The 24,167-nt window shown below is 42.4% G+C and overlaps 1 protein-coding gene across 1 annotated transcript; it reads right to left on the reverse strand.

The window, feature by feature from the left end:
* Window positions 1–19,349: 19,349 nt before the first annotated feature.
* On the reverse strand, window positions 19,350–21,979 carry LOC122039923 (terpene synthase 10-like). The gene is made up of 7 exons (XM_042599336.1): window positions 21,748–21,979; window positions 21,376–21,658; window positions 20,895–21,285; window positions 20,569–20,787; window positions 20,321–20,459; window positions 19,989–20,225; window positions 19,350–19,885 (listed from the first exon to the last, which is right to left on the reverse strand). Exons 1-7 carry the CDS (start codon window positions 21,967–21,969, stop codon window positions 19,589–19,591), a joined length of 1,788 nt encoding a protein of 595 aa, XP_042455270.1. The 5' UTR covers window positions 21,970–21,979; the 3' UTR covers window positions 19,350–19,588.
* Window positions 21,980–24,167: the final 2,188 nt, after the last annotated feature.

Here is a 24,167-nt window from a genome sequence, read left to right on the forward strand (position 1 = left end):
TCTTTCATCCCTAGCCGTGGATACTCGCCGGAAAACCAGGTACACGAGCTACCTCTTCACCGTGCCCTAGCCGTCACTCTTCCTCTTCCCGATTTCCACTTCGTCGCTGGCACAGATTCATTGCCGCTCTTCGCTAGAGTCGCTCCAATCGAAGCTACACCGACGTTGCTACCCTCTCAGCCGATCTTCTGCCATCCGTGCCGTGCCCTAGCTCCGATGTATCGCCAACACTACTGCGCCATCTCACAGTTGTTGTTGCTCTTCGATTGTGCTGAGCACCTGAGCCAGTAACAGCCCTTACCAGCTCCACTGTTCTACTCGCGTCGCCATCACCATGTATCGATCGCCGGTGTTGCCTTTTGACCACACAAGCAGCCAACGTTGAGGTCCTTTCTTCTCCCTCTCGATTCTTCCTCTCGCGAGTTTCCTTCCTCTCCTAACTATGCCCTAGCAGTGTGTTCAAGCCAGCTACCACCGAGAGAAGATTAGCTCTGTGTTCTTGTACTATTGAGCTGTTCGTTGTAGATCCGTTCATCATGGCACCCCTGATCCTGCATCGAGTAGCTACAAAGCTGGATTGTGGTAAGTTTGGGAAGGTGATAGATTAAAGTGAGTTTTGTTTCTGTTTTCCAGGATTTTGTATAGACCTAATTGCTCTATGAATAGGATCTGGATTGATAATTGAAGTGGATGATTTACTGCTGGTTTTGGTATCAACAGAGCAATGTTTGTTGAGGGTTAGGCATTTGATCATTTCCTGCATTATCAGGGTGAGTTTTCATCAGTGGTTGTCTTTTGGATTTCCTATTGTTGATATGTTCTATTAGGATTGCTAATGAATTGCTAAATCATGTTCGGCTTGGATCTCATAGGGATATGTGGAAGGGATTGTTGAAAATGAATTGATGGCAGATGAGGTGTGTTAACTAGAAATGTTGATTTTCATATGGTGGGATGAGAGTGGGATTGAAGTGAAGGAATTGTGGGTTTAATTAAACCTAATTAGATTAAGGATTTAGGTTAATTATTGCGATTAGGGTTTTATCTATGGGTTTGGATCTTTGGGTTCAGCTAGTTGTCGCTTATTTAACTAGCTAAACTGTATATTATATGGTTATGCAGGACGTTAATTTGAGACAAGCGCCTCGACGCGGGTATTGTTAGCTCGATCTACATTTAAGGCGGGTACTTCTTACTTTACCTCTTTAGTATTTTGATCCTAGTGCATGAGCTTTATGTTCAAATAGTTGCTGTATCTATCTTGACTCCACTCTTATTTTTCCTGTGTTTGATACTTCCACTCAACCTTTGAGCTACTCATTTCTGTATCTATACAGTCTCTCGTTGCTATCGATGATATTTAGCAGATATTATATTACTAGGTATTGGATATCAGATACCAGACATTAGATAGTAGGTATTGGATATATGAACACCTGATACCATGTTTACTTGCTTTGATTGTTGTTTATTTACACACCTTGCTGAGCATGCTGGCTTCATGTAGCATACCTGTTTTCTGTTTATATATATATGATGACTGCTGCATTATTTGCATCATGTCATTGCATGCAAGCCGGCGACCATGTCTCCCTTGTGGTTGAGAGGGTCATTGGCCAGGGCCGCACGCTCGGCCACTCATGGGGAGTGGCGACTGGAGCGTGCCGCTTGTCCTGTCGTGCCACACTCGGCCACTCATGGGTAGTGGCGGCTGGAGTCGCGGGCAGCAGGGACCCCGTCGCAGACGTAACTATTCAGCTACTATGCAACTGTCCACTCGGTCACTCGAGAGTAGTGGCGGCTGGAGTGTCGTACAGTTGTTATCGATCCGGCCTCTCGACCATACAGGGGTCGTGGTGCAGAGAGGTGGGCGGGGTGACCATCCGTGCATACGCTGTTGTTATTATACCTGTTGATACTGCTGTTTCTTATGTTGCTGTTGCTAGATTATGCTGTTGTTTATTTATGCTGTTATGCTTACATAGGTTGAGATTTATACCTGTGATATGTGTTTAGATACTGGCTTACTTACTATTGACCTGTATATACCTCACATGATACCATGTAGTTATAAGCAGTACTGTAGCAGGACTTTGCTACACCTACCTTCCCTTACTAGCCTAGGATATGGTTTCAGGTATGGACACTTATTATGATATCACTGTAGTATCTGCTATTTTCATACGAGACTGTATACCTTTGCATCTCTAGTTTGATTTACTATACTCATGCACTATCTGTCTATTACCCGCTGAGTATTTATACTCACCACCCCGTATATTGGTAATTTCGCCAGGTAGCAGGTAAAGGATTTATGGAGTCGCCTGGAGATCCTGTCCGCTAATCCCACGTCACATTCGAGGACGACCTTACGATTTTGGTATTTCTTACGCTATTTGTATTTTGGGTTTTGTACTTATTTATGTATTTGAGTTCTCTTGTATTTGGTTTGATATTTTTGTGTCAAGCCGAGCCAGCTCGCAGTTAGTTACTTTATGTTTTGTGATCGTTGTTTGTGATTTCCGCTGTGTTGATTTAGTACAGCCGTGTGGGTTGATTCATATATTTATATAACTGTGTGGTTGTGTTTATTTCTGTTCCAGCCGAGTGGGCTGGTTATATAACTGCGTGGTTGTGTAGATATATTCCAGCCGTATGTGACTGATGTATATTGTATGTATGCCTCAGATTGTCACCCGTACAGGGGAGATGCTGTCGAAATTTTTCGGTAAGGACTCCTCTGGGGGCGTGACAATTTATTGGTATCAGAGCCAAGGTTTTACGAGGCCTATTTTCATTTGGTTTTTCATGATTTGGGTTCTCGATGTGACTTTTCGGGTTTGGGGACCAGGCAGCGACAGGATTCTCCAAGCTATAGGAGGTATGTTTGCATATTGTTATCTTACATTTCTGTTAGTGCATGCATAGTTGTTATGTTAGCTATGTTATGTATTAGTATGCTTTTGTTAGTACCTGTCCAGTTGTTGTAGCATACATCAAATGTGTTGGGTCAATCACTGATCACGGTTGACCCTACTAGAGATCAAGGAATACAATCTCATAGGACTTCTTTTACCATACCACTAGTGTTAGTAATTTCTGTTATCACTAGTTTAGTAGTGGTTAATATCTGCTAAATATCATATTGCTTCGGTTCGTGGAGAACCAATTTACTCGTATTGCCTTGGTTCATAGAGAACCGATTTACTCTTAGTGACTTGGGTAGTGGAGGATTGATTTATCTTAGTTGGTTGAGAGTTAGAGTCACATACCAGTCTCTATTACTATTAGCTGGGTAGTTGATGGTGTTGGTATACTCATATTGATTCAGTTAGTAGAGTATCGGTTTACTCTTGTTGGCTTGATAGTTGGGGCTTGACTTATTTTAGTTGGTTCTGTGTGCCTGTTAGTTCTATCAGTAGAGGGTTAATTTGGATTTCTTTTGGTTCTGTCTGTAGAGGACCGATTTACCCTAGTGGACTTTGGTAGTTGGGTGTCGATTTATTTTAGTTAGTTCCATCAGTGAATGATTGTTTTATTCTTGTTAGATTAGACTGTAGTTGACCGATGTATTTTATTGGTCTGACCACTAGGGGTTTGACTTACTCTATTTCTAGAGATTCCTATCTTTGGGATGTTTCATACTTGGTTAGATATTTTGACTTGTACCGGTGTAGAAATGACTGAATTAGCCGTATACCATTATCGGCTTAGTTAGCCTATAGAGGATTGATGTATCCTATTCTATGGAGATTTTGACCATGGACTGTCTGCACCTAGTTGATTGACTTAGAAGGTACATTCGGATAGGATACCTCCACTGATGTGGATAAGTGTAAAGCTACATGCTTAACACTTATGAGATACATCCATTACTAGAATGTATGAGTTGGAGAGTACATTTGGATATATGATTTGTACTGACGTGAGAGAGTTGAAGTTAGCTGCTTAACCTTTACGTGACTCGGTACCACGTGAAGGAAGAAGCAGAGAATGCTTTTTGGAGATCAGGTCATCACTTAGTGGATATTTGATTTGATGATCTATTGTTTAGTATTTGATGCTGATAGAGACATGAGGAGTAGTACTTGTATGATGTTTATGGATTTGGTGATTTATAGTTGGTGATCAGATCACAGATTTGTTGGGGATCTTATGGTTGAGAATGTCTGTGGTATGGATATTATGAGTCCTTGGTGTTACTATTTAGGCATACCATGCCCTAGATGTTTTTATGGACTCGATGTATTTGGTATTCCTAGGGTGTTTGGATAATTTTTCATTGTCTTCATTGACGATGTTGTAATCTATTCCCGATTCGAGGTGGGTTATATACACTATCTTTGCGTAGTTCTAGAGATGTTTCGACGGGGATATCTATATGCGAAGTTCAGTAATGCGTATTTTGATTATCTTCGGTGGGATTTCTGGGACACATTATCTCTGGTAGAGGGATATCGGTGGATCCACGGGAGATAGAGGCTGTTATCAGTTGGTAGTAGTTGAAATCTATACCGAAGACTCGCTATTCCTTTGGTTTGGCTGGATATTACCAAAGATTGATGGAGGATTTCTCTAGCATTGATATGTCGTTGACTGAACTGTCTAGGAAGGGTAGGGAACCTTCCTGGTTAGATGCTTACGAGATCAGTTTCAGGAGTTGAAACGGAAAGCTGATAACTACATCTGCCCTAGTGTTACTTTCTGGTGTAGACGGACTTGTACTCTACACAGATGTATTGTACCTGGAGGTTGGTGCAGTTTCGATGTAGCATGACCAGAGCAGTCTCATGTTAGTTTATCGAATTATTGTATGATGGGAATAAGATTCTTTGATTTTCATAGGAGGTTAGGGGTGATCCTGAGTCACTTCTTATCCGGGAGGAGTTGTTGTAGGAAAACACCTCGATTTGGATTTACGATACATCCGGGTGACACTCGATGTATAGGGACTTAGAGCGTTTCTATTGGTTGAATGACATGAAAAAGACATCGCAGATTTTGTAACTTGATGTCTAGTATGTCAGCAAGTGGAGGCTGAACATCAGAGGTTAGTAAGATTATTTCAGTAGATTCGGATACTGGAATGGAGTTGAGCGCATGTTATAATGGACTTTATCGTGAGATTACCCAGGACATGGCGAGGATACGATGCGTTGGGAAATCAGTGATGGGTTGACGAATTTGCCCCTAGCTATTGATTCGTAGGATGGATTTATTGGATCGATTAGCTGGGTTATACTGTAGGGAGATCACAGGATTTTAGGGTATATCTCTGAGTATTGTACCAGATGGAGATTCGTGATAGACATCGTGGCTCCAGTAGTGTTTACAGTAGGTTATGAGTATTGAGATTTGTTGTGATATAACTTTCCACTCTCAGACAGATGGATAGTTTTAGCGCTTTATATAGATGTTTGAGGATCTGTTGATAAGGGATTATGAATTTCAGATGAAATTGATTTACCTACCGTTGGTTAGAAAGTAGTGTGAGAGTAGCGGAAGCAGGATGAGCTCATAACCCACAGAGTCATACCTTGCAGTTAGAGGTTTGTTAAGGTTATTTGGATGGAGCTGTATATGAGTATGTTGTTTGGTTGTTACTCTTAGATGAGGATCCCTGAGTTGAGCAGTAAATTTGGGGACCAAATTTTTATTAGTGGGGGAGAATGTAAAATACAGCACTCAAATAATATTTAAATAATAAGGTTATTGGACAAATAATCTTATTGGATTTTTCAGAAATTTTTGGCAATTTTCTAAGAATTTTTCAGAGTCCGTTTGGTGTAGTTTAAGGGGATTAATTATGGGTTACGAGAAAGCCTCTTTAGAATACCCAAATGTGGGAGTTGATTGAGGAATGTACTTAGGATTTAATTAAGCAAACCTAAGTATATAAACCTTATTGTTACTGTGCCCTAACCATATGAAAGCGCCGATCCCTTCCTCCCTCTTGCTCTTTGTTGCCGAGATCTCACTGCCGCACGCCTTCTCACCCGATCCCCATTCTCATCTTCTTCACTCGTGCCCTAGCCTCCATCTCTTCTCACCGGCGCCGACTGCCCAAGCCTCAATCCGACCATCGTTCTTTTATCCCTAGCCGCGAATACTCGCCGAAAAACCAGGTACACGAGCTACCTCTTCACCGTGCCCTAGCCGTCACTCTTCCTCTTCCCGATTTCCACTTCATCGCTGGCACAGATTCATTGCCGCTCTTCGCTGGAGTCACTCCAATCGAAGCTACACCGACGTTGCTACCCTCTCAGCCGATCTTCTGCCATCCGTGCCGTGCCCTAGCTCCGATGTATCGCCAATGCTGCTGCGCCATTTCACAGTTGTTGTTGCTCTTCGATTGTGCTGAGCACCCGAGCCAGTAACAGCCCTTACCAGCTCCACTGTTCTACTCGCGTCGCCATCACCATGTATCGATCGCCGGTGTTGCCTTTTGACCACACAAGCAGCCGACGTTGAGGTCCTTTCTTCTCCCTCTCGATTCTTCCTCTCGCGAGTTTCCTTCCTCTCCTAACTATGCCCTAGCAGTGTGTTCAAGCCAGCTACCACTGAGAGCATATTAGCTCTGTGTTCTTGTCCTATTGAGCTGTTCGTTGTAGATCCGTTCATCATGGCACCCCTGATCCTGCATCGAGCAGCTACAAAGCTGGATTGTGGTAAGTTTAGGAAGGTGATAGATTAAAGTGAGTTTTGTTTCTGTTTTCCAGGATTTTGTATAGACCTAATTGCTCTATGAATAGGATCTGGATTGATAATTGAAGTGGATGATTTACTGTTGGTTTTGGTATCAACAGAGCAATGTTTGTTGAGGGTTAGGCATTTGATCGTTTCCTGCATTATCAGGGTGAGTTTTCATCAGTGGTTGTCTTTTGGATTTCCTATTGTTGATATGTTCTATTAGGATTGCTAATGAATTGCTAAATCATGTTCGGCTTGGATCTCTTAGGGATATGTGGAAGGGATTGTTGAAAATGAATTGATGGCAGATGAGGTGTGTTAACTAGAAATGTTGATTTTCATATGGTGGGATGAGAGTGGGATTGAAGTGAAGGAATTGTGGGTTTAATTAAACCTAATTAGATTAAGGATTTAGGTTAATTATTACGATTAGGGTTTTATCTATGGGTTTGGATCTTTGGGTTTAGCTAGTTGTCGCTTATTTAACTAGCTAAACTGTATATTATATGGTTATGCAGGACGTTAATTTGAGACAAGCGCCTCGACGCGGGTATTGTTAGCTCGATCTACATTTAAGGCGGGTACTTCTTACTTTACCTCTTTAGTATTTTGATCCTAGTGCATGAGCTTTATGTTCAAATAGTTGCTGTATCTATCTTGACTCCACTCTTATTTTTCCTGCGTTTGATACTTCCACTCAACCTTTGAGCTACTCGTTTCTGTATCTATACAGTCTCTCGTTGCTATCGATGATATTTAGTAGATACTATATTACTAGGTATTGGATACCAGATACCAGACATTAGATAGTAGGTATTGGATATATGGACACCTGATACCATGTTACTTGCTTTGATTGCTGTTTATTTACACACCTTGCTGAGCATGCTTGCTTCATGTAGCATACCTGTTTTCTGTTTATATATATATGATGACTGCTGCATTATTTGCATCATGTCATTGCATGCATGTCGGTGACCATGTCTCCCTTGTGGTTGAGAGGGTCATTGGCCAGGGCCGCACGCTCGGCCACTCATGGGTAGTGGCGGCTAGAGTCGCGGGCAGCAGGGACCCCGTCGCAGACGTAGCTATTCAGCTACTATGCAACTGTCCACTCGGTCACTCGAGAGTAGTGGCGGCTGGAGTGTCGTACAGTTGTCATCGATCCGGTCTCTCGACCATACAGGGGTCGTGGTGCAGAGAGGTGGGCGGGGTGACCATCCGTGCATACGCTGTTGTTATTATACCTGTTGATACTACTGTTTCTTATGTTGCTGTTGCTAGATTATGCTGCTGTTGTTTATTTATGCTGTTATGCTTACATAGGTTGAGATTTATTCCTGTGATATGTGTTTAGACACTGGCTTACTTACTATTGACCTGTATATACCTCACATGATACCATGTAGTTATGAGCAGTACTGTAGCAGGACTTTGCTACACCTACCTTCCCTTACTAGCCTAGGATATGGTTTTAGGTATGGACACTTATTATGATATTACTGTAGTATCTGCTATTTTCATACGAGACTGTATACCTTTGCATCTCTAGTTTGATTTACTATACTCATGCACTATCTGTCTATTACCCGCTGAGTCTTTATACTCACCACCCCGTATATTGGTAATTTCGCCAGGTAGCAGGTAAAAGATTTATGGAGTCGCCTGGAGATCCTGTCCGCCAATCCCACGTCACATTCGAGGACGACCTTACGATTTTGGTATTTCTTACGCTATTTGTATTTTGGGTTTTGTACTTATTTTGTGTATTTCAGTTCTCTTGTATTTGGTTTGATATTATTGTGTCAAGCCGAGCCGGCTCGCAGTTAGTTACTTTATGTTTTGTGATTGTTATTTGTGATTTCCGTTGTGTTGATTTAGTACAGCCGTGTGGGCTGATTCATATATTTATATAACTGCGTGGTTGTGTAGATATATTCCAGCCATATGTGCTGATGTATATTGTATGTATGCCTCAGATTGTCACCCGTACAGGGGACATGCTGTTGAAATTTTTCGGTAAGGGCTCCCACTCCACGGCGTATCCTTGAGGTGGACGATCCCTATCCGTCGGTGGATTAGCCCCCGACAAACTCCAGCTATCTCAAGTCGCTCCTTGTGGTGGAGAAACCTCACCACAACACCAACCAAGACTCTTGAGACTAGTAGACTACTAATTAGGGTTTACCACCACTAATTTCGTCAACTATAACCAAGCTCCCAAGCCTTGATTATATAGGCCATGAGTTGGAAAACCTCGCCTACAAGTCGACTGCTAAAACCATCAGTCGACTACCCTCTGTGTAAATTTGACCGTTACATCCCAACGGCTCGATACCAATTGACTGCTAAAACTATCCGTCGACTGCTCCACACTGGTTGAGAGAATAGAAGCATTCTGTTCGTCCACAGTCGACTGCTATTTTTACCAGTCGACTGCTACAGTGAACCCCTAAACCTAGGATTTTACCCCAAGTACGATCTCTCAGCACTCGGACCCTTACCCTTATGACTCACTTGACGTTTCTGTGCAGCCTTGACCTCTTGCCTTCAAGCCTACTTCCTCTTGTCTCTCGTCCCTCAGATGCACCCAAGCCCGCGGCTCGTCCCAATGCCATCCTTCGGGTATGCCTCGAAGTCGCTTCCCTCGGTCTTTATCCTCGCTGCCTTGTCCACGATCCCTCGGATGCTCCATCCTTCACTGAATCCGAAGCCATCAACCTGAGTCAAATGTGTATCCTACAAACCTGTACAACTCAAATACACATATCAAATACAAGGGTGAACCTAACTTAAACCCTTTGCCCAAACACCAAAACATATGGTCGCACAGACCATTGGGATTGCTCCAACAGCCTTGACCTCAGCATCCTTCAGCTTACTGTAGCTAGTGACCCGTGCTTGCATCATGATTTGGCCTGCAAAAAGAAAAAAGAAAATTAGTTAGACTCAAAGAAAAGAACCCAAGAAGTTTCTTACCTAAGCCGCGCGGGAGTCGGGATCGGATCGAACTCAGGCCGAAGATGTACATGACACCTTCCAGCAGCAGCTTGTTGATGTCATATTTCTGGTCGGCCAACATGGTCGCTGCATAAAGATAGTCCGGTTGGCTCTTTTACTTCTTCAGATAGGGCTGAGGGGGCAAGCCGACCTGCCAGCGCGTTCGGAAGCAAGGCCACTCAAGAAGACGCAAAAAGAAAAAATACTCCTTCCAATACTTGTTGGAAGTAGGCATTTTGTTAAATAAGACCAGCCCGACCCGCGACTGAAAAAGGAAAGTCCCCAGCTCGGACTGCTTAGGGTAGTAAATGTTGGTGCAATATCCCTCAGGTCAAGGTTGACCTGGGTAACCAAGCTGAGTCTTGGTTTGGGTTTAGATGTTTGACAATAAGATATTGATTGAAGAAGAGTCAAGTAGGTCAAGGTTGACCGGATACTTGACTGGGAAGTCCTAACTGGGATGTTAGGCAAAAGGAAGTCCTAGTGAGTGAAGTTAGGCAGAAGAAAAGTCCTGGTGAGTGAAGCCAGGCAGATGGAAATCCTGGTGAGTGAAGCCAGGTGAAAGTCCTAGTGAGTGAAGCTAGGCAGATGGAAAACCCTAGTGAGTGAAGCTAGGTGAAAGTCCTAGTGAGTGAAGCTAGGCAGATGGAAATCCTGGTGAGTGAAGCCAGGTGAAAGTCCTAGTGAGTGAAGCTAGGCAGATGGAAAACCCTAGTGAGTGAAGCTAGGTAAAAGTCCTGGTGAGTGAAGCCAGGCAAGGGAAAATCCAGATGGATCAAGGATGATCGGACATCTGGTGCGGGGAAGTCCAAGTAGGTCAAAGGATTGACTGGATACTTGGCATGAAGGAAAAGTCCAAGTAGGTCAAAGGATTGACGGATACTTGTGAGAGAAAAGTCAAGTGGGTCAAAGGATTGACCGGACACTTGGTAAGGGAGTCCTAGCGGTCAAGGGTGACTAGATGCTAGGCATGACATACCAACAGTCAAGGTTGACCGGATGTTGGTTTGGGAGGTTTGAGACTTGGTTTTGGACAAAATCAAGTCTTTGGATCGATCGATGGATCGATCCGGCCATTCCAATCCATCCTGGATCGATCCAGAGGTCCCAATCGATCGGTGGATCGATTGGGGCGTGTAGCATAGCGGGATCGATCCGTGGATCGATCCAGGCGCGCGCGATATGCGCTGGATCGATCCATGGATCGATCCAAAGCCTCCCCGATCGATTGGGAATATTCGAATCGATCGGGATCCGACCGTTGGCGTCGTTTATAGCTGCAGGCGTGTGATGGCTGCGGTATCTCTTCTCCGATTCACTCCAGATTTCTCGCCAGCTCCTCCACAGCACTCACAAAGCTCAGATCGCCAGTTCTTGAAGGATCTTGGAAGTGTTCCAAGTCAAGAGGCGGATCAAAGCCAAGAAGAGAAGCTAGGGTTAGGGTTTATACTCATTGTAAGCTTGTAAGCTTGTATTTCTTGTATCCTTTCCCTCTCTTCTTGTATTGAGTCTTGTAGGGCTTCTCCGCCCTTGGTAGTTACCATAAAGGAGAGTTTTATTTAGTGGAGGGTGTGTGTGTTGGTGTGGATCCTTGGATTAGTCACCTCTTGTGAGGTGGATACCAAGTAAACCAACCGTGTTAGCGTTGTGTGATTGTTTCTGTATTTTCCGCTGCACCTCTTTGAAGAAACAAGCAATGCCAAGCAACGCCAAGCAACGAGCGAACGCGACGAGCTATTCACCCCCCCTCTAGCTACTTTTGGTCCTAACAAGTGGTATCAGAGCAAGGTTGCTCTTCACCGGAATCATCGCCGGAAGGGTCAAGCATAACAAGAAAAGCTAGAGGGTGAAGAAGTTGGAGCAAATTCTTCAAGTTCAAGATTTTATCAAGCTCAACTTCAAGATACAATTCCAAGATGGACTTGGATTTGACACAAGGGTGGCTCCACCATATTCATCTACAAGCTTCGATTCTTGGAAATCAAGAATCGAAAATTTTCTTATGATGGAGATAGAGCAATGGTTTGCTCTCATGGAAGGTTTTGAAGCTCCCACAAATTCCAAGGGCAAAGTACTCAAAAGGAGCAAGTGGAGCAAAGACCAAATCCAAAGATGTGAGGCCAATGACAAAGTGACCAAGCTTTTGGTCAATTTATTGCCAAGCAACATCTTGGAACAAATTGGAGAGTTTGAAGATGCCAAGGAGCTTTGGAGCAAATTGGCAAGAATTCATGAGATCCCCTCCACTGTATCAAATCAAGGAGAATCCAAAGAGGGCGACTCATTGGATCAAGACCAAGAGGAGGACTCCGAGGTTGAGAGATGCTCAACCTCCGAAGAAGAGGAAATCCAAGAAGCTTCATCTTCAAGGGAATGCAACGAAGGGAACAAGGAGGAGCATACTCCTTGTTTCATATTCAAGATGATGAAGCCTCCACCTCTAGGATTGAGGGGGAGCAATCCTTGGTGACACCGGATCAAGAAGAAGGAGAAGCTTCTACATCCGGGTCAAGAGATGAAGAGATGGAAGAAGCTTCTACCTCCACGAGTCAAGAAAAATCAAATGGAGGAGAATCAAGATCGGATCAAGAGGAAGCTTCTACCTCCGGATCCAAAGGGAAAGATGCCACCCCTACAAGCAAAGGTATAAATATTTCAATTAAAAATAAAAATCATATTATATGCTTTGAGTGTAGGGAACATGGGCACTACAAGAGCAAGTGCCCTAAATCGGCCAAGAAGAAGGGCCAAGTGGCACAAAAGGGCAAGGAGAAGCTCAAGGAGACCACTCCCGGGACAAAGAAGAGTAAGGAGCACATTGTGTGCTTCTTGTGTCAACAAAAAGGGCATTACCGAAGTCAATGCCCCAAGGGGAAGAAGATGGTCAAGGCTCAAGGAGGCACTAGTCAAGGGGGAGCCTCCAAGGTAAAAAGGAAGGTAACTTTCATTGAGCCTATTCCCTTGCAAAATGGTAAAAAGCATGCTAGGTCAAATTTTTATCATTTTAATGCGATTTACCATAAGAATAGGAAGCATGAGGACTTTAAGGAAAAGCATGTGGCCCTACATGCCAAAACTACTATCCCTAAGGCTAGGAATGTAGGTAAAAACCTAGGCGATAACTCTAAGGATTTAAGATACAAGCCTAGAAACAAAAATGCTCATGGAACAAATACTAAGGACTTAGTGAGAGAAAATCAAGTCTTGAGGTCAAGACTTGATAAAATGGAGAAGACCCTAAAAATGATGGAAAATATCCTATTTGGGCAAAGTGAGCATAACTTAGGTTTAGGAAAATCAAAGCCATCCAATGGCCATAAAGGTTTGGGATACAAACCAAAAGCTAAGAAGGATGTGCCTAGTTATCATAGGGTTCCATATAGTTATGGAACGAACCCTAAGTCTAGAGGTCAAGTCAAGGATACAAGGGAAGATATCCCTAGAAGTATCTTTGCAACCAAAGTGACTAAGACTTCTAAGAAGTCTAAGAAAGTCATGAACAAGGTTACAAGGGAGGCTATCCCTAGAATTGACCTAGAAAATGTGACCAAGGCTTCTAAGAAGCCCAACAAGATCACTAGGAAGGTATCTAGGGAAGTTATCCCTAGTGAGTACCTAGAGCATCCAAGGAGCACCAATAGGTGTTGGGTTCCTAGGAGCATCTTCTCTACCCCATAGATGGGTTAGAAAGTGTCAACTCCGATTAGAAGGGTAGTTAACCCAACTTTGAGGAAATTGACACTCAAGGAGCATTTTCAAGGTTTTTGTTAACCTTTGAAAATGAAATGGAATTATTACTTACTCCTTGAAAGAGTAAAATGTGCCTAATGGTGGAAGAATTGATTTTAATCTTAAATGGCACATATTGGGAAATTCATAAGAACTATCAAGTTGGGATTTTGGTATGTTCTTAGGCAATTTAAGGCAATCCGGGCCTTAAATTTAAAAGTGCTACTCTTAAAGAAAAATGGAATATGCCAACATTTGAGGACATGTTTATTTTCAATTGGCATACATTAAATCAAGGAAATTAGAAATGCCAAATTTAGGCTTTGGCATTCTCTTGTAGCACTTTAGGGCAATCTAGGTTTAAGTCGTAAGGTTAGCTAAGATTTTAAGGATACTTAGATAGTTAATCTAGGTATATTTTATTTATGCTAAACCTTGCCATGATTGTTTGCCCATCATATGTCATGACATCATGTCTATTTTTGCATTCATGTTTTATTATGAAAAATCCAAAAATACCATGTCATGACATTCATACATCATGTAATTATAGAAATCTTTCCTTTGAAAGTTATTTTATTTTGATGTATGTCATAACATTATCATGCATTAGTTTAATTCCCTTATAATTAAGGACAAATGGCATTTAACAACCCTTATTAACAAGTGACATTCTATGTGGATGTCTAATATTTCTAAAATGCCTAGATAGATATGCATGATCCCTAGATTAGGGCAAAAACCAAAATCTACATCTCACAAAGACTATAAGGTGACTTGTATGTGGTTTAATGCACATTAGATACAAGTGAGATGTTAGGATGATGAACAAAACTCAAGATGTTGATTTAGTGCATTTTTTTGAGTTTTAGGTTCATCAAAACACATAGTTATGTGTTTTCCCATCATTGGGAAAGCTAATGTACAAGTCATGTGCATTAAGCCCAAGGAATGTGATGGGATATTGGTTTTGAAAATGTTGTTAAAATGTTTTTGGAAAACCTTGGTGAAGGCTATCTTTTGATAGTAATCACCATTGAATAGTTAGACACAAACTTGAAGAAAACACTAAAGTTTTTGCAAGTTTTCAAGTTTGTGTCAATCTTTGAAAATATGAAGTATTTTCATAGAAAACTATTTTTCCGTGATAGTAAACGCCCTAAATAATCTCTACACGAAATTTCATAATTTTTGGATTTTTGTAGAATTTTCTAGGGGTTTCTGAAGTTGACTGAAATGGAATTTCAGCAACTATCAGAGTTCCGATCGATCCATGGATCGATTGGAGTTCCTGAATCGATCCATGGATCGATTCAAGCATAATTCCGCGAGCAGAAGCTCGCTGGATCGATCAGCCGATCGATCCGGTCTGAATCGATCGGTGGATCGATTCGAAAGGTTCAATCGATTGGAACCCAACTTCAATCGATCCAAGTTGCTGGTTTTGGGCCTGATTTCAGCATCTTTGAACCTATTTTAGTCTAGGTAACTATTCCAAACCCCTTAAATACATTTATATACATACAAAGGGTGTTTTCATGTTGAAAACAAGGATGGATTGGTTAACGAAGACTAAGTAGAAGTTTAGGTTGAGGTTGTTTCAAATTTTGAATATTTGAACCTCAAAACTTCTAAATTTGGATTTCCTAATGTTTTAGGGATTCCAAGTCATTGTTGGTGCAATGACAGAAGTTACCACCATGTCTTTAGGGGGAGGGACTCTTTAAAGACATGAAAATTATTTTTCATGAACCTTGGAAGGTGGTTAACCTTCTGTTGTGAACTTGCTCAAGGTTGAGCATTTAAACTTGAAATGGGGAGAAATGGGAAGTGGATATCCTCATTATTTCAAGTGGACACTCAAGTGGCAGATAATGCTCAAGGTTGGGTAGTTGTCTACATTGAGGGAGAAGTTAAGGATAAATGAAGGGTATGGGACCTTCATTGTCGTGTTGATCACAACGAGTGATGTTGTGAACAACGATGAGCAACTCTTCAGGGGGAGAGTCTTCAACAAATGGATGTGTTGAAGTGTGCCCAGAATTGGAGCATAGGTTGATGTGTGTCCAACGATGGGTTGATGTGTGCCAATAGGGGGAGAATGTATGGTTAAGCTTAGGCTTTCATTACCTATGGGAAGGTCATAGGGGGAGAATGAAAGGACTCATGAAAGGGAGTAAGTTAGGCTTTCATTACCTAGAGGGAGTTTGCCCTCTTAGGGGGAGAATGAAGAGCTTAATTTATGCTTTCATTACCTAGTGGCATGAAGAAGGAGGCTATGGGATTAGCCTAACTTACATATGGGATTGTAAGTGTTATTGTGGTATTGTCAAACATCAAAAAGGGGGAGATTGTTGGTGCAATATCCCTCAGGTCAAGGTTGACCTGGGTAACCAAGCTGAGTCTTGGTTTGGGTTTAGATGTTTGACAATAAGATATTGATTGAAGAAGAGTCAAGTAGGTCAAGGTTGACCGGATACTTGACTGGGAAGTCCTAACTGGGATGTTAGGCAAAATGAAAGACCTAGTGAGTGAAGCTAGGCAGTAAGAAAAACCCTAGTGAGTGAAGCTAGGCAGATGGAAATCCTGGTGAGTGAAGCCAGGTGAAAGTCCTAGTGAGTGAAGCTAGGCAGATGGAAAACCCTAGTGAGTGAAGCTAGGTGAAAGTCCTGGTGAGTGAAGCTAGGTGAAAATCCTGGTGAGTGAAGCCAGGTGAAAGTCCTAGTGAGTGAAGCTAGGCAGATGGAAAACCCTAGTGAGTGAAGCTAGGTAAAAGTCCTGGTGAGTGAAGCCAGGCAAGGGAAAATCCAGATGGATCAAGGATGATCGGACATCTGGTGCGGGGAAGTCCAAGTAGGTCAAAGGATTGACTGGATACTTGGCATGAAGGAAAAGTCCAAGTAGGTCAAAGGGATTGACCGGATACTTGGCACAGAGAAAAGTCCAAGTGGGTCAAAGGGATTGACCGGACACTTGGTAAGGGAGTCCTAGCAGGTCAAGGGAGTGACTAGATGCTAGGCATGACATACCAACAGGTCAAGGTTGACCGGATGTTGGTTTGGGAGATTTGGGACTTGGTTTTGGACAAAAATCAAGTGCTGGATCGATCAGTGGATCGATCCAGACCTGTCCCAGCGAACAGAGAGCCTCTAGATCGATCCGTGGATCGATCCAGAGGTCCCAATCGATCAGTGGATCGATTGGGACGCGGCTGCTTCGCGCGATAAGCGCTAGATCGATCCAGGCGCTTTTCCAGAGCACAGAGGCGCTCTGGATCGATCCATGGATCGATCCAAAGCCTCCCCGATCGATTGGGAACATTCGAATCGATCGGGATCCGACCGTTGGCGTTGTTTATAGCTGCAGGCGTGTGATGGCTGCGGCATCTCTTCTCCGATTCACTCCAGATTTCTCGCCAGCTCCTCCACAGCACTCACAAAGCTCAGATCGCCAGTTCTTGAAGGATCTTGGAAGTGTTCCAAGTCAAGAGGCGGATCAAAGCCAAGAAGAGAAGCTAGGGTTAGGGTTTATACTCATTGTAAGCTTGTAAGCTTGTATTTCTTGTATCCTTTCCCTCTCTTCTTGTATTGAGTCTTGTAGGGCTTCTCCGCCCTTGGTAGTTACCATAAAGGAGAGTTTTATTTAGTGGAGGGTGTGTGTGTTGGTGTGGATCCTTGGATTAGTCACCTCTTGTGAGGTGGATACCAAGTAAACCAACCGTGTTAGCGTTGTGTGATTGTTTCTGTATTTTCCGCTGCACCTCTTTGAAGAAACAAGCAACGCCAAGCAACGAGCGAACGCGACGAGCTATTCCCCCCCCCCCCCCCCCCCCTCTAGCTACTTTTGGTCCTAACAGTAAAAATAATGGAAGGCGCGCGGGCTCAGGGGAATGTCGTGTAGCCGAAACAAAGACTACGAGGTCGCACAGCAAGCAGAAAGAGTTTGGTACGAGTTGTGGAAGGGGGACACGGAAATAGTTACAAACTTCAATGATGAAAGGGTGGATCGGGAATCGAAGACCGGCTACAAATTGGTCTCGGAAAAGACAGATAGTGTCGGTCAGTGGGTTATTTGACCGATCAGACGGGGAGGCCAAGATTATGTCATGATCAGAGGGGATATCAAAGACATTCCTAAGGTTCTCAGCATCGCTCGCATCAAATCTAGCTAGGGTCTCCATGGTACTGTACCAGAGACTAGGAGCGGGGTCAGACGACCGAGAAGAACTAGCCATTACTGGAAAACAAGAAAACAGAACTTCGATAGAGATACAGACGGACAGAGAGCGCAACAAACACAGGGAAGTGGCGAGGATCCAAAAAAATGGCAAGAGATCGAAGAGAGCTTACAAAAAGGGGGGGGGGGGCAGAAAAGGTCGCCACAGGAGAAGACGAAAGTCGCCGGAGCATTGATCCCACAGAAATCGTCGGACACGAGCAAAACGCAAAGGTAAAGGGGAGAAGGGGGCTCTACGGGGTTATAAGCCTTTGGCTCGGCTAAGAAGAGTCGTCGGATCTAGGGTGTAACACCCAAGACGCAGATCCGGCCGTGGAATTCAAACCACCAGACGTCGCATCAGAGCCTATCGCTTCGGGCAGGCGACGACTGTGGCATCGACACGTGACATTCCCTCACTGGCTCGCATTTAAGGGGTGCATGCTCGGCCTTAATGGAGGTGTTCTACACGAATTCCGAAGAGATTCTAGTGACGTCAGCATTGATCGCACGCGTCTGAGGACACTAAAGGAGAAAGCCCATGTGCAAATACTTGGAGCGCCGATCAGCTATGAGGATCGATCTCGGGGCCGATCGACGCTCTTTGACGAACCGATCGGCTACAAGGATCTCCATGCTTCTTTTTGTCCAGTCAGTCGGAATTGTCGCCTTCTTCGACTAGACTTAAGGGGGAGGCATGTGATCCGATGATAAGGGCCCACCCCTCAAAGGGTCGTTGCCACGGTGGAAGTCAAAGTCTCGATGGTCAACGCCCATGTGTCGTTGGTCAGTCGGACAACCCACTTGTCCAACCGGGGTGAAGGATAGCCATGCTGATATTAACCCGATGTTACCACAACTCAGTCGTAGATCGAGTTTCCGACGCTCAAAAAACCATGTGTCGGTGAGACACCCGCCGAGCGGCCAACTAGCTCGGACTTAAGTTGAACCTCAGAACCGGCGAAATGGTAGTGCAACCGAGCAGTCACACTCAGATATATCTCGACACAACAACGGAGCTCGGACAGTGGAATGTGGGCCGAGCGGCCACCCCACTCGGCTAAGGGGTGGCCAAGCGGCCACCCCGCTTGACCCACTAATAGGCAAAATGAAGATCAGCCGATATCTTTGTGGAAACTCGTGCCATCGATAGACGACATGGTTGGCGGCATGGCCAAGCAGAGGATCATACGACGGAATCTTCCACTATCATGTCAGAGATATGCTCGGGTCATTGAGGTATGGTGTTAGAGACACTTTCCTAACATGTATTTTCTGAGAAAGCTTTGAGAAGCTTGCATGCCTTGAAAAGTGTGCACGTGCGCTCCCGGTAATCATATATAAGGAGCACTAAGCTTCAACGGAGGTATGCATAATTTCTAATATAGCTACATTGTTACTCTGTTTCTCCGCTTCCTTGCTTACACATCGTCGGAGATTGACTTGAGCGTCAGAGGGTCATCGTCGGAGAACTCCTCGCTGGCTCGGCATTGCCGCTACTGTAATTGTAGGATCCTCTAGCTCGGAGTTCACCAACAGCCAATAGGAGCGACACCCCCCCAACATCCATTGCCTCGACTCTCTTATAATATCATCAAGATTAATCAAATTCAATGTTACAATCATAATCAACATCAACACAATCTTCCTTAAATTGATTTCAATCCATCAGGATTTACTTATATAATTATAGTCAACATAATTCTTACTAATTTAATAATTGTATTTCATATTTAATACTTCTTCGTATTACAACAGTCGGACAATTTGTGTATAAATAGCCCTACTACACAACAATAAATCATCCATAACAATTATTTAATTGTTTCTTATTTTCTTTTTCTTCGAAGAAGAAGGCTGCCCTCTCTGTAATTCCTTTTTCTTTTTCTTTTTTTAATCTTGATCCTGTTTAATTCGTTTTTATTTTATATAGTATGCTTACGTATATATTCTTCTAGATCTCGATGGGTTCGACAAACAATGAGGCCACCGAATCATTCATTTCTCCATCTGCCTCGCTGAATCTATCTATACCCCTGTAGAAGAACTGAGCCGTTCGATCTAGGTTGATCGCGCATATCTTGAAGTTTTCCTCGAGCATAGTTGTGTAGTTCATTCGATTCCCGTTCATGGCTCTCCAATTTGCCATGATCATCTCCATGATCATCTTCCGAGCCTCTGCATCTGACACATCTTTCTCCTTCATCAGGCAGTTAATGGATGAGTAGCCATCACTTTTTTCCCTTTCAACCTGCACATGCAAAGGCAGCTGCTTAATTAATGTTCGACTTAATTAATTGAATACAAAATGAGACAACAATTAATTAATCTGTTTGAAATTAAAATATACATACGAGATCATTGTAGAGGCGAAAGTTCATGCAGGACCATTGTAAAAACTGTGGGTAAGTTCTGAAATTTTCCAAGTCTGATTTGGTTAAGTATGGGCTCATGCAGTAAGCATGAGTGAGAAAGATATGCCCTGATATCGACATCCATCCATTCTCCAAGTACTCTTCGACTGTGGGACTAGTGCATTTCCCGTGAAGCCATTTAGCTTCCAACAAATAGGCTTTGCAGAGATCTGTCCACTGCATCGGCCAAAATAATTACTTATTTTATCAACAGTGTTCTTTAGTTAATAAGAACTAAATTTAGTACTGGCGAAAGTGGGTAAACATATTACAGCTCTCTTTAGGTATGGCAGTACGTTGAGGTCTTTTTCTTTGACTACTTCATAAGCTGCTTCGTTTGCTGTGTTGAAGACGGCCAGAAAACAGAGTTTCATGTAATCTGGGAGTTTGTCGATCGCATTAACATCCCACCTGAAATTTATCAATTATTTACGAGCATGTATATATCAAAATCAAACATTTATCATCTATGAGTGGAGAATTGGAACTAGATCGTTTCACTATTAATTAATATAATTACCTCTCTATTGCATCTGTGAATATCTCAAGCTCTTCCAACTTGCCGTACACGTCATAAACATCATCCAGCAGTGCGATGAGGCAATTGGCTTGGGTCTCTGTCTCTCTAAAACTCCAATATTCAGGTTCAAAGGCGCATCCAACGGTCAACAAATAGTTGGCCATCAAACTGTCTCTGAAAAATGGCAGGCGCTCTGCGAGCCCAAGTTCCGACCACCATCTGTTCCATCACACATACATAATATATAATATACGAACGCTGCTTTAGAATTCGCGATTTGATGCATGCACACGACTACAAACAATATCACTAATTAATTATAATACCTCGAAAGTTTGCTGAGTTCTTTCTTGTGAGTATCCTGAACCCTGTTGAAGTCCAATTTAGCAAATTCTAACAGAACAGGATTAATCATACTGCACTTGTCTTTGTTGCTTTGGCTGCAGAATTGTATGAACCATCTGGTGTGCAATCTTTCCAACCTCCAGTTCAATGGGAGCTCCAACGCATGGGCCACTTTCTGTTTTAGACCAGGTTCAGTACTGGATCCTTGGTCGTTCAGGATATTTCTCAAGTTCTGGGTGGTGAAATCCCTGGCCTCCTGAAGTATCACTTCCCCCTCTTTGCCATAAAAAGCCGCCTCATATAAACTCAGCATTCCTTCAACGGAAACTTCGATAAACTGGCCTTTCTCATCCCTGAATCTCTTGAAGATATCTGCATGCATTAATTCAGTCATTTTATCATTAATTTGTCCCAGTTAATTAATGACAATGAATTGTTAAATGAATATATATTAATGTATACCGTCTGTGATTGAGAAACCGTTTTGTCTAAGAAGTCTGAAGAGAAGTGCAGTGACATGGACGTCGTCTGTATCCTTCAACTGCAAGCTAATTATGTCTTCCAATGATCCATGAATACTAGTTAAAGCATATTTAATGTCGTCTTTGAAATGATAAGCCACTCCAAGTTGTTGCAGGTGGTCGATCAGCTGGAGCTGCTCTTCCACTTCCTTCTTCTCACATATTACTTCTCTAATTCTCTCTTTCAGTAGCACTATTCTCGTTGTCTGATCCTTCTCCTCCACCTTTAACAAATTAAATAATGTTTTGAATATTTAGATTTAATTGCAATTAAAAGAAAAACAAAGATGTTGAGCTAGGGAATAGTACTGACAGGAAAGTTAACGGTGAGTGACTGTATGTAGTCATTGTTCCACGAGTTGGGCTTGGAATGAGTTGATTTTCGCAACGCTGGGGATTGCCTGTCGGCCGTGCAATGGATGAGCGGGAAACATGGCTTCTCGGTGATGATGGATCGCCGGAGAGCACAGAGCTTTGGGTCAAAAGGGATGTATGATGGTGCCACAAGATAATTAGTAGACATGATTAAAGTCATGGTTGCCAGATTGTTACGTTGGAGGCTTGATGCATTGCATAATATTCAATTCTTTATATAGAGCAGAGGAAGAGGAACTGTCCACGATTCACGAACAAGTTTAATGTATGCAAAACCGTAAACTTGTCCATCAAGTCGTGAAACAGATACATGGCGGCGTTTGTCATGTCCAGAAAAAAGATGACCAAGGAAATTAAGCTATGTATATGTGAAAAACGATCTCCTCTGGAATCTCATCTAAATATAAATTTCAAAGTTTTTTTAAATATGAATATAAATGAGTAAAATACATTTATTCTTTCTATCTTGAATGCAACCATTGATTCTAAATATAGAATCTGAATAATTAATATTCATTAATATATATCGAAGAGTATCTTTATTTTTTTTTCTATAAATACCTTTTTGGCATTTAACATTTGAGATGAGAAGAAAAATTATATCTTCTTTCTCTCAATTAGATTAGGTTGGCGCACAACTAAGAATGTTGTTATTTAATGTCTTAGAGAAAATGATTAATCATTTCTGCGGCTCTTATCATCCACTCAATAGAATTTGTTATTTAAAACGTGTTAGGAAGGTGATATTTAAATGATAATAAATCGAAGGAAATATCGAAAAATAAGAGCACCAACAAAACCTTCATGACCACACATCGGTAAAACGAAAAATATCTAATAAGAGTTAGAAAGCAACATCGCCCCACCACTCATTATTTTTCAGAAAAAAAACGCGAAAACATTTTAAAATTAATCATTATTCAGTTAATAATGTTAGGACCGTACAAGTTAAAGGGAAGTACGGAATAATTTTGACCGTCTGTCTCAATTGCGAGATCGTCATTTGGATTTGTATAGCGAAATACTTGAATTAAATTTGACGTCACATATATATAACACTTTAGTTTTATTTGATATTCATCTTTTAAGATGAGTAACCTAAGTACTAGTTCTAGTCATATCTATTACTATTAAATCTTCTCTTTCTGAAATATTTTTTAGAAACAGAAAAATTTCTTACAACTCTTTCACAATTAATATAACAAGAAAACAAATACAATGAAAGAAACAATGTTACAAGAATTTCACTTTTGATCGTTGTTGATTGCTTTGGAATGTCTTTTGTTGGTCTGAAAATGTACCAGCACTTTATTATCAAACCTCCAAGAATCAATAATAAAAATCTCCTTGAAACCCTTCTTTTAAACTCTTTAGGTCAAAGTTTATTTCTGCCTATCAATCGACTGATCTTATTCATCCGTCAATTGATATGGTCATCGACATTATTCCTAACGTTGAACGACCTCTTAATCTTATAAAATCTACTTGATTTTGTCGATTTGAACATCAGTTGACTGTTAAATTTGATTAATCGACTGATAATAATTAGTCGAATTAATTTACTTTTGTTTGATTCCATATCGAAATCATTTGTTGAGTCGAACAATTAAATAAATTAACTTTTGTTTGATTTCTGATCTACCGTGGTCGACTAATATTAATCATTAGTTGATTGATGTTATCAGTCGAGTCGAACAGTCTGTAATAATTGTAATAGAACTAATTACGCTAATACAGTAATCTATAATTGCACGAATAAATGAACGAGCATGCAATAAACTTTAATAACAGTAAGGGTTAAGAAATTGTGTATCTCCGGTCGAAGCGTCGGACGTGCCGACTGTCTTTAGAGAATTGATTGCCACCCACGGTGCAGAGGCTCTCCGGCAAAATCCTTCCAAGATTCGACAACCGCTCGCGTCGCTCGTAGGTGCACTCCAAAATGAGCGCCGCACTCGGACTCAACCTTAGATCGCGAACCAAGCCTCAGAACTCAGAACAAGGCAGAACAAGGGGAGAGAAGAAGAAGCTGAAGGCAGAAGAAATGCTTTGCTTCGGTGTGTTTTTCAGAAGGAACGGAGGAAGTGTATTTATACACTTCGAAACAGCGCACGCACCAAAGTGTACGTCGCTTTGCTCCTTCACGCGAACAGAACCGCGTCTCTTCGTTCACGCGGACAGAAACAGTGCGTCGCGCTGTTTTGATTCCTCACGCGGCGCGGAAAAAGACCGAACCGGAATAGATAAATCAGGCAACAAAATCGAATGGAGTGAACCAAACCGGACTAGCAAAAACAGACCGGGCCGCCCGTAAGCGCGAGGCCCACGAGCTGGGGATTTGCACCCCCCTGCGCGCGA

This window comes from Zingiber officinale, chromosome 2A (genome assembly GCF_018446385.1).
Source record: "Zingiber officinale cultivar Zhangliang chromosome 2A, Zo_v1.1, whole genome shotgun sequence".
NCBI lineage: Eukaryota > Viridiplantae > Streptophyta > Magnoliopsida > Zingiberales > Zingiberaceae > Zingiber > Zingiber officinale.

Bases quoted from the DNA above. Each gene is read 5' to 3' on its own strand.
- LOC122039923 (XM_042599336.1), bottom strand. From the start codon at position 21,969: ATGACTTTAATCATGTCTACTAATTATCTTGTGGCACCATCATACATC. The intron at 21,286-21,375 runs GTATACATTAAT...TAATGCATGCAG, and splicing joins CGGTTTCTCAATCACAGACG to ATATCTTCAAGAGATTCAGG. The intron at 20,788-20,894 runs GTATTATAATTA...GTGATGGAACAG, and splicing joins GAACTCAGCAAACTTTCGAG to ATGGTGGTCGGAACTTGGGC.